General features: G+C 38.4%; 1 protein-coding gene across 1 annotated transcript in view; it reads right to left on the bottom strand.

Moving 5' to 3' along the window:
• The window catches only part of plekhm3 (pleckstrin homology domain containing, family M, member 3), a 67199-nt gene that overhangs the window by 20551 nt on the left and 34544 nt on the right, over positions 1-12104 (bottom strand). The window contains exon 5 of the mRNA XM_008288272.1: positions 6702-6765. Within this exon, the coding sequence (XP_008286494.1) occupies positions 6702-6765 (64 nt within the window). The remainder of the gene's footprint in view (positions 1-6701; positions 6766-12104) is intronic.

Consider the following 12104-nt stretch of genomic DNA (forward strand, 5'->3'; position numbering starts at 1 on the left):
TTTTGCTCTGTTTCCAAAAGTTTGCTTTAAATTCGCTTGAGATGAAAACAAAGCTAGTGTCCTTCTTACTGTAACTTCAGAAACACTGTACTACATATAACACAAAAAAGAAAATCTAAATATTCCAGCACAACAGCAGTATCAGTTTAAAGACCCAGAAACAAAATAGAATTTGCACAGTGCAAGTAGAATGTATTCATTTGAGCCTGCAGTACAACCCTCCAGATAAGTTCACCTATTTGACCCTCTTTCCCTCCAAAAACCCTCCCAAAACATATACACACTTTACACACTTCCCTCCATCCATCCTCCTAAACTCCTCCCCTCCAGCTCAGCCTCCCTCTCTGCTCCACGCAGAGTCTTTGTGCTCCAAAACCTCCTAATCCCCTAAAACTGCTGTTTAACAGCCGCTCGCCTGCCTGCCTTTCTCCGACACACACACGCACACACGCACACACACACACGCACACACACACACCCACGTGCACACACACACACACACACACGGCTCCATTGAGAAACTAGAAAGCCAGCTGGGATTACATGGCTGGAAAGACCAGGGTGAGCTCTGTTTGGATAACACTGTCTCTCTCTTAGACACACAGAAAACCTGATGTATGTTGGATGTCAGTATTTCCACGGTGAAGTCTGCCTTCTCAGGGGGGTTCCCCAAATTTCGCAGCCACCTACCAGGTGAGCACATGTACGCAGCAGAGACACGCTTTTCTTTTCTTTGCAGATTAACAAATAAACCTTAAAACACGCGTCCCTGACAAGTGATAAATGCAGAAGTCAAACAAAGAGTCCCACGAAATCTGGACGTTGTGTACATCAATAAAGGGGGACGAGATAAAAGAAGCGAAATTTAATTAAACTGTCTGCTTTGGAAATTCCAAAACGAAAAGCCATAAAATCCCTTTTAATACTGAAACTCCGTGCAAGACAAAATAAAGGCGCAGTAATGATACGCTGTTGTCCCTGCTGCCTGAAACGACTCTGAGGCACATCCTCGTTTGAGATTAATAAAAAGATTTGCGTTGTTCCTTTTTTCTTTTGCAGACAGGCAGATCTGATGGTGAACTACACAACCGGTGTCACTGTATAAACCCAAAAACCAACAAATATGGTTACATGTCAACAATGTTGGCTAGAAACGTGTGAACTTTGGAACAAATATGAAACACAAATAGTTATAAGGAGCCAAAACTACAATCCTTGCCATGAATTTCTGCGTTATATTGACATGGTTAAAGTTGAATATATCAAATAGCTTGAAGAGGAGCTACACTTATGCATATAAATTAGACATGTGGTTTAAAATATTTAAAAGGTTCAGGCCAATATTAAAATTAGTAGCTCATGATATTAGGATGAAACTATACTTTATGATATATGATCAAAACAGCTCAGTATGATTAGGGATTCTCGCAAAAAAAAAGCAACAAAAACAATTCAAACTTGGTGTGTTTTGGAAAAAGAGGTCGACCTAAAGACAAAATCTGGAAAATACACTAATACTACAAATGTTCTTCTACTAAGGCCTCGTTACAGAAAAGAAATCAAAACAAAAGACCTGCAAGGTAAGAAAAGTACCATAAGAATAGTTCTGAGACAACACCTACTAAATATAAAAATCTGAATACATAAAACATGTAAACAATACAACAAACATCCACCAATTTATCAAAATTCACCTGGAAAAATCTGACTTGCTTCTTTATAAAGCTTTTATAACACAAGGTAATACTTTCTAAACTAGGTGCCTTTTCTTATTTTTGGCTGTGATGCTTTTAGTAACTATTAACCCCCTAAACAGACATGAAGTCCAACTGGTTTGTGACATGTTTTGCTGCCTCACTCTGATTAAATGTTTTCTATTAACGCCGATGTTGTTGTGTAGTTGGGATGCTGCTGTGAGTGAACCTTCACTGATTGGTTGTGCGTCAGGTTTGTAAAGAACTATGGCATTTTGCACAATTTTACTTAAACGTGTCTCATAACAGAAGTACACACATTTAACCAAATATGAATCCTGAAAGGGGGCTGCAAGGTGGCGCAGTTAATAGCACTGTTGTCTCATAGCAAGAAGGTCACCAGTTCGCATCCTGGTGGGGGCACTGGGATCTTTGTGCGTGGAGTTTGCATGTCTAGTGGGTTCTCTCCGGGTTCTCCGGCTTCCTCCCACACAGTCCAAAAACATGTTGAGGTTAATTGGTGATTCTAAATTGTCCGTAGGTGTGAATGTGAGTGTGCTTGGTTGTCTGTCTCTAAGTGTAGCCCTGTGATAGACTGGCGCCCCCCGCGACCCTAATGAGGATTAAGTGGTGTATAGATAATTGATGGATGGATGGATGAATTCTGAAAGCAGTTATTAACATTAAATATTTCTTCATTTCATCCAACCTCAGCTTTTCTGAACACAAAATCTGCACTACATCTATATCTGAAGCACTTTAAAGACAGTTAAATGAACAATTTGTTTTTGTCTTAGATGTGTCCCTTTTTTTTTTAAATATTTTGACCAAGAGACACACTAAACTTGATGACATTTACAGTTGATAAATTAACTTCTGCTCTCTGGTGGACAAACATGATGTAATTTCTTTACTACTTTTGAGTTTATTTGGCTTTCCTGCACTACAGTTTCTTTCTACTTCTCAGCCAACATGCACACTGATGTATCTGGACATTACGTTTATGTGGTTTAGTTTTATTTAAAAGGGATATTAACCAGTTAAAGTCAGACTTATGGTTGAATTGAGAGTTTAGTAGTTCAGTTGCAGATATCTATGAGGTTGATTCTGACTAGCAGCTCAGAGTCTCAAACATTAATCTGATAGAAATGTTGTCTTAATTATGCATCTTTTTTTTAATGTGCTTTTTGCCATCTTTACATTCGATGCTCTCTATCAGCATCATAGATGTGGGAGGAAACACAAGCAGCCAGAGTCTAATGTTACATTTTTAAGGCCTTGCATGTCAGAATTAGTGCTGCAATGATAACTGATAGTTGTCAACTCATTGATTAACCATCTCTGATTCCAGTTTCTTATACTTGAAGATTTTTTAATAATTTCCTTTCGTCCTCTATGACTGTAAACTGACTATCTTTCACTTGGGGACAAATCAAGACACACACATCATCAAGACAAATCAACATCTTCCAGCTTTGGAAAACACTGATGGATATTTTTTTTTACCATTTTATAGACCAAACAACCATTTAGATCATTGAGAAAACAATCAACAATGAAACGAAAACAGTCTAGGTCAGAATCTACAACTCTACTGGCACAGTGCAACCCATTAAAACAAAAATATAAACTCATCTTGATACCTTTTAGTTGGTTATTATGCAGCACTGTGTTTGTTCTTTATCATATTTAGTGTTTAGCATTGAAAGCTCCACCTGCACTCAAAGTCATGAGGAGAAACTGTAAATCTTTCTATGAAGATCTAACACTGACTTATAAGGAGGCCTCATGTTACATTTTAAAGGCCTTGCATGTCAGAATTGGAGCTGCGAATTATTATTTAATAGTTGACGAAGTGTCAACTATTAAATAAATCACAGACTATTTTGATAATTGAATACTGAGTTAAAATATTTCTTATGTATCAAAAAAAATTCTGTGATTCCTACTTCTCAAATCGGGATATTTTCTGGTTTCTTTGCTTCTTAAAGACAGCTCAGAAAACAATTAAACAAATGGCGAACAAACAATCGAAATATGCACACAACTCTATCAAGGGTAAAACACATTTAAACCCAGCGTTCTCCAACATCATTTGGGTTCAGCTAACTTCAAAGTCCCATCGATTGACTCGGTAGGGTGAATAAGCAAATGGACTCTCTATCAATTGAGGTCAAAACAAGACATTTGAGGATCATCTTGGCCTTTGATGTTTTCCACCATTTTATAGATTGAACAACTAATCAAATAATTGGGAAACAATTAACAGGCAATTGCTAGCTCTATTGAGAATCTACAACTGTGGCCTCCAATGGCATGGTGTGACCCTTAAACACAAAAAACAAATGAGTTTCGATACATTTTTTAGCTCATTAATATATATATTGTTTGTTTCTTATCATATAATACAGTGTTCGGCATTTAAAACTCCTCCTGCACTCAAAGCCATGAGGAGAAACTGCAAATCTTTCTGAGAACATCCAACATTTACTTAAGAGGCCTCTGTGTGTCTGGACAAGTGTGAGTGGAGAGGCATGCCAGGCATACAGGGAATGCCAGGGTGTCAGTGTGGGAAGCCTGCTGCATGCGCACACACAAACACTTTGCTACTCCTTCAGCGCTCACACAAAACCCCAGAAACCATCCTTAAGGCCAGCGAGAGGAAAAAGGGCAGAGCGTCCTTAGACAAACACATATGGCTTCTAAAAAACGAACCGGGGACTAATAGGGGATATGGGTGGAGGCTATTTGTCGTGAGGTGAAAAGACTAGTGTGGTCCAGGCTTTAGCCGGGGGAGTTTAGCCTTCACTGACCTCTGAGCTGGAACAAAAAAAGCCATGTTGATTAAGAGCGTCATTTTATTCAGGAGGCGAATCAAAAGAAACAAGCTTGTTAATATGGAAAACCAATTAAGAGGCAGAGTGCTTGAGAACCTCCGAGAGAGGCGGGGGGAAGCTGTGCAGACTCTACCAAAAGACTGCTATTGTTGAAATCAGTACCGAAACCACCAGTTTGGAGGTTTTGTGAGTAAATGGTAGAGTTTCAGCCGGGAATAACACACACACATGCATGACACACATGTGCGCTGAGCGTGTGTGAGGCCGAGGGGATGTTGGGAAGAATGGAGGGATGTCACGCTTTGTTTTTCTGCCTGTTGATTCTGAATGTGACCAATTAGTGAAGCAGAGAGACACAGTGTGGGAGTGGAGGAGGAGGAGAAGACGGGGGTTCAGTCTCTTTCACCGTGAGAGTCTGTGGCCGAGCTCTGAGTCAGAGCGGGATGAAAGAGGGAAAAAAAAAATGGGGCAGAGTACAACATAATGAACATAATGACAAACAAAAGAACTTTTCAGCCATTTGTGGTCGCTTTCCTGTGACCCCCCAACTCACTGCGACGACTCGACACTGAACCGCTGAAAGGCTGGAGAGTGTTTCTTTTTCTTATGATCTCTGCTAAAAAACGCGAAACTAAAAACATTTAAAATGAATTAAAACAGAGGTGGGTGGAGTATTAATCGCAGGCACGCATTTAGAGATACGACAGTTTGTAATTTGATAAGGAAATTTGCAGATTAAACAACACTGAGGTGTCCTGATATCAGAATATAATAGACAAGGCAGAGTTTTCACAATGCAAGATATAAATTCTTTCCACTGTATCCATTGTTTTCCTGGATCAGGACACTTGAAAGTGCTAAACCCTGTTTCAAATGAGCTGTTAGAGGGTATTACCCACTCTTATCACTGTTATGACATGGACAGTTGCCAAAGAAACAAAGGAGAGGTTGTGTTTACCATTAAGGATAAGGCCGGCATTATTCTATAGGTTGCTTTTTGTCAACAAATTCCATGAAAAGACCAAAACTAACAGTTGTGTTAGTCGTCTTTACTGCCCTGTTTGTTGCTCTCAGCTGCAACCACACTGGTTCAAAAGCACAAACACAGCTCATTTTAAACTGCTAGCATTTGTAGCATTTGTTGGGGACTAGTTTTAGTGGTGGATTAAGACACATTTGGTGCTTTCGCTAATTTCCCTGCAGCCTGAGTCAAAATGAACTGCAATGTGTGTGTTTTCGGTAATGAAAGGGCATGTAACCCTGTGCACTTGTGTGGCTCATTCATAGTTTTTAGACAACAGAGGTGCCTATGGCTGAGCTAGATACGTAAATTAGAAGAGCTACTGTCTACTACTGTCTATTTTCTCATGTTTCTAATGTTTTCTTACATGGAATAACAATGAGAGATCACTGTAACAAAACAAGGATTCTGGCCACTTATGCTAGCAAATGTCTTCAAATATGCAACGTAAGCTCTTCACTCTTACCAGTAAAGTGAATGAGGTTAAAGAGTCCATATTGTGCACATTTGCAGGTTTATATTTATATTTTTGGTGTCTACAAGAAAATGTTTGCGTGCTTTAATGTTTAATAAACACATTATTTTTCCTCATACTGTACACTGTTGCAGCAACTCTTCTCACCCTCTGTTTGAAATGTGAAAATGTAATTTAAATGTAATACAACGTAGATAAATAACGGAGAACGAGGCGTTTCAGGCAGGTAAGGAATTTTCTACGGGAAGGAATAACTCCCTTTAGTGTGGATTTTGGGTTTTGCAATTTTGCAGCCCTTTAACATGCACAAAAAAGCTATGCAATACACTAAGTTCAGTAGAAGACCGTACAAAATTTATACAGAGAAACCCAACAAAACTGAAGTTTCTTTTGGGGTGCCTTTGAGCAAGTACGTGGTGACAATAGGAAGAGAAACAAAGAAAGGGAAAACTGAAGACAGCACAATACCTGCCCTACGAAATGTGTATTAAACGGTTCTCCCGACAACATCTGCTACTATGAAGATGGCAGCACAACACCAGACATTGTTTGCCTTAACCTAGCCTTTCTCTTATATCAAACCATAAATCTTTACCCAAACTCCTCCTAATTAAAACAGATAATCTGAAGAAGTGGGAAGTGGCCTAGGCATGTGTGTCATAATGTGTGTGTACCTGCTGCAGATCAGCCATGGAGTACAGGTGAATGTGCTGTAGCAGGTATTCCCTGGGGAAAATCCTGTAAAGACACACAAGAAGGAAACACACAAGACGTTTACAGCATCATTCAAACAATCAGAAAAAAGATGCTGATGAAATGCTCCGAGGCTTCACCTTACATGAGAAAGAAAGACTGCAGGAGTGTCTTTTTAAATTCATCTTTTTCTAAATATAATGACAATTAAGAGAAACACTATTTGAACATTCACCATATTATCTTAATTCACAACATTGCATCTTCCAGCAGCAAGATAACATGTATTGTCTTTTATTGTCATTGTTTCTACACAAAATATTTAGTATAATAAAGATGAGAAAATACAATACTTCAGAGCCATGATGTAAACAGTTCAGAACATAAATGTCTATGAAAAAACAAACTGGTACAAACAAAGGTAAAGTGACAGAGATATTATATTGGTGCTCATCAGATAGATGATATATTACTATATAGTGTAATAAATGCTAATCAAGCACAATTTCACACATGAAAGCGAGTATTGTCTTCTTCATATGATGAACAAAAACTGCATTTAAGGTTCACAAGATTTTAGTTTTGCTGATATCCAGTATGCTGCTGGATACAACAACTTGTTTTAGCTGATTACCAATAAATAGCCATTTTCCCCCCCACTTAACTGCAAAGATCAAGTCTGTGTTTTAGTGGAATAACTGGAATATTTTGCCAGCTCTTATCATAAAGGCCCACTGGGGGAAAAAAAACAATGCTTTTTAATGCGCACGTTCACAAAATGAGAGACATGCCGCATTTGTCTTTATATAACATTATCAAAGAAAGCTGTTTTTTTTTTTCTCACTTGAGTGATACTGACTGTCAGCTTTGATTATTTGACCATATTTGAAATGTTCTTGCCTGTTACTTGTAAGAATTATAATTTTAAAAAAAACAAACAAAAAAACAAAACAAAACAAAACAAAAAAAAGCTTTTTTGTGTTGCACACATTTATATCTTATACCACCGCAAAAGCATCTTCTAGACAACACTGCTGAGATGTATATAAACTAATGTCCTTACCTAACTGAGCTGGGTGATTGACTGCCTACATGCAAACTGGAAGCCCAAACTGAATCCACGTTGAAGCCCAATCTGACTCCAAATAGCTTCTGTTGAGGCCAGTTTTCAAATAACAATCTTATTCATACGAGCATATATCTAAGAAAAAATGGTTACATGCTATTGGTACATTATGAGCATATTTAATGTTTCAACATCCAGCTTTTAATCTATGGTGCTAAACAAAGTAATAACATTCATCCAAGAAGCATAAGCTTACTAGTTTCTCAAAATATTATGATACAAAACACAGAATGGAGAGCTCTGATGAAATGTGTGCATCTTTCTTTTTTTTTTTTTAAACCTACTGTAGTGAGGACAGTGTGAACAAAACGTCAAAGGGATGTTGAGAGTAGAGTTAGGTTTAGTTTGGGGGGTGGTGTCCGGCATTGAGCTGTGATGAAGAAGGTTAGCGTAAGTGGCTAATGTGACCAAGATGGAAATACACGCTTGCGTGTGTCTGTGTGTGGCGAGGCCTCCTCTCTGACCACTAAGATGGATGGCACCATGTTAAACCCCATCTACAGCTGTGATGAGTGCCACTAGAACATGAGGATGTGTTTCCATGTGTGATGCAGACACCTCACGGTGATAGGCACCGCTGACAAACTACTCTGTTTGGTCCGTTACCAATGGTTACCACATCTGCATTCATGAGACGACAACACACACTGTCCTCTCTGACTGTGTAGAACACACCCTTAAAGTGTGTGCTGATCTTGACAAAAGCCCTTGAGAACTAACACATTTTAGGATTAGATTACAAACAGCAGAACCAGATTCATGAGTGTACGCAAACGCACACACAAGCCAAAGACTGACAATATTTGCACAAGACCTGATACCATGTTTTATTTCATCATACTCGAGTATATTTCCTCCGCAGGAGACACACCTTTAATTAAAATTCTGTTATCAACTCAGTGATTATGACTATGTACTCAGGGAGGGTCTAACCTGAGGAAGTGTGTAAAGATGTAGGAAGCTCTGAAAATGTGCGTAGGTGGTGCACAAACTATTACTTGACAATCTAATGCAAACCAAAAAAATGTTAAATCTTATCTTCCTCACACTTACAATGGCCATTTTGTGTTGACAAAGTGTCAGAGAAGTGCTGATACAATTTTTTGGAAGTTGTACTTCCTCACAACTACTACACAACCTCTTAATAAACACCAGCAACCATCAAAGACAGCCTAGAGGCACCTGACAAAACCCCAGCAAAGACCTATGAATACCAGCATAATCATTTTATTAGTACATTCCAAATCCATTTCAACAACCTAATAAGAAACTAACTAGCACTGCCACAACAAGTGCTCCTTATGTTTTTGAATTTGTAAAAAAAAAAAAGAAGAAAAAAGAAAGCCAAAATACAAAACAGAAGGCCCTGATTTATGTCAATAATTATATACACACACACCTTCCAAAAAGCAAGAATGTCATGCGGAAGACCCAAAATAAATAAATAAATAAATAAATAGGAACACACTTTTCTGTTGCAAAAAACTTGATGTTATTCTGTGAAGCAACCATCAGCTAACACCTTAGCAGCTACTGGTGATCACCCAAAATTTTGTGGTACCTTGGCAAACACCCGTAATCACCTAGCTCCAACCTACTAACACGTCAGCAACGGTTGATAATTCCTTAGCAACCACCAACAAACAAGCTATGAAAGCGACCTGCACATAACAGCCCAACATCCACATGTAAATCAGATAGCCGTCATTTGAGCCAATGGCACGGTGTGCTTACGAAATACAGACTTCTGTCTGAAATCAAGGACCCATTGTTTCAAGTGTCTGCCACAGTTAATACAGACATTTTGAACTGTGCTAGGACAAACGTTTAACAGGGGTTTGCCAAAAGGCCAGTTCATTTGATTAAGCCCTTTAGCAAACAACATTATCAGTCATGTATAAACAGACTCTTTGTTGTCAAAGTATGTGCCATGTGTATGAATTTTTTGTTTTTACACTATATATAATACGTCATTACGTCGATTCTTTATGCAGGATACATTGTAAAAGAAAATATCACTCTTTTCCACAAACACCTCTTAGTTTAACCATCTGTCCATCAGTCCATCAGTAAATCAGTCCATCAGTTTCTGGGCATTTTTTTGTTCCCGTCACATTTCTACTCACTGTGGGCTCATTTTTCTCCATAAAATAAAGTCCTGCAACATCTATCAAAACAGCTTAAGAGTGGCTAGAAGTACACAGAACTAAAAAATGGCTTCTACGCAATACAAAGTAATACTCGTAGTAGTACACAGCCTGCAATTCAGCCGAAAGGTCCTTGAGTTTTCGACGGTGGAGTTGGTCGCAGATGAATCACTGATAGCTAATAATTCAGTGTAATTCTCAGGTTTTACAGAATCTGGTGGTGCACACTGTATTTTGTAATTTTTTTTCAATGAAACATGCATAATAATGTAATATTCATTAAATATTGTGATTTTTTGCTTTGATTTGGTTCATTTTATTGATGGAACAACATGCCATGAATCAGTAGTTCAGGGACCATTAGAAAATTGAAAATCCAAGGACTTTTCCAGTTTCTGTCTCTCATAAATGGCAGAATGTGGGAGATTTTTTAAAAGATGCTATCATACTAAAACCCACTGGAAGGTTTTGGTACTATGTATGAATGCACTGTCCCTGATAAATAAATAAACAAACAAACAAATAAAAACCTTATTAAGTCTCACCTTCACTGAATTCTCTGAGGTAAAACAACAGCTTTTCCTCTGTTGCTATTGCAGATGTAAACCTCCAATCGCATCTCAGAACTGCTGCATGGAGTCGCAAATACAGTCGCCTCTAGCTTACAGGCTTTAGTGCCTCATGTGGCTGCGATTGTGTGTTCACGGCACTTTGTCTGTGTACGCAACAGGCATCTCTCTTCAGATCTCCCCCCCCGAAGGAGACTGATGACTACGGGAAGGTTTTAGCGCCACGGCCCTCATCAATCCTGCAGTGTTTGGAAGTGGCGGGGCACCGGCCGGCACTAGCTAATGGGACAGAAGTAAACACAGAGCGCCATGATGCTGCTCTGCTTTGCAACAGGGTACGACAAATGTATTTTGTTTTTCTTTAAAGGCTGATAGAAATACCAGTAGTTTATGGACTGGGCTTGTTAGAAAGTGACTTACATGAATGTTACAGCGACATTACATTATTGTTGCCCTTCAGAATCTCCTATCAGTAAAAAAAATCTACTAGGAACTTTGACAATACATTCACTAGAAATACTTCTGCTCTCTAGTCCACTCACAGTGGCCATATATTGGTAAAATATTCTGTCACAATAAAAATAAATCTAAATTGTTCAACGTGATACGGCAGATTTCTCGTTAAATAAAACTGAGAAACTGTTTACAGGTTGAATAATCACTTCAATCTATTTTCAAACAAATCACTAATAAACTAATAATAACAATGGAAGAATCGTTTAGAAGTTTAAAAGCTACAAGAAAATCAACAATACCGAGGTGATTTCGCTAAGCTGCTTGTTTTGTCAGTACAACAATCGATAACCTAAACGTATTCAGTATACTGTGACAAAAGCCTCATATATTAGTAAATGTTCGCATTTTAGAGGCTAAAATCACAGTGAAACAGTTAATCAGCAATCCAAACTGATACGCATTACTTAATCACATAAATACTGCGGGCCTACGTGCAATGCAAAGAAGGAAATATAGTTCTTACAGAAAATACTTGTAAAAAAAAAAACCAAAACATTAAATATGACAAAGAACAAATTAAATTCAAGTCTGTCTGCTGACTCTCCTGCAGAAATGCTCTGTCGGATCAGAGTGTATTAGTGACCTGAACCGTGGCAAGAAGCATCCATCAGCTCTCAGACAAGGCTTTCAGTGTGGGACCCCACTCAGATAAACAGTCATCCCCTCTGACCATCACACATCAACACACACACACACACACACACACACACACACACACACACACACACACATCTTTTATGTGTAAGCAGCATGTATATATATATATATAGATATAGACATATATATACACACACAGGAATGCATGTAGATAAAAGTTATGGGAACATATACACATGAACTCAGACACACACATGTAAACACACACACACACACACACACACACACACACAGATCATACAAAGAGATGTGTACAGTTTGTAATATAACAAATATTTAAGAGCATCGGTCAGTGTGAGTCTCACGACACAGGCTGCTAATGTTAAACATGAAAATTAATGCTTTATTTAAAAAAAATATATCTCTACA

The sequence above is a fragment of the Stegastes partitus genome, unplaced genomic scaffold (genome assembly GCF_000690725.1).
Source record: "Stegastes partitus isolate 25-593 unplaced genomic scaffold, Stegastes_partitus-1.0.2 Scaffold550, whole genome shotgun sequence".
Classification (NCBI taxonomy): domain Eukaryota; kingdom Metazoa; phylum Chordata; class Actinopteri; family Pomacentridae; genus Stegastes; species Stegastes partitus.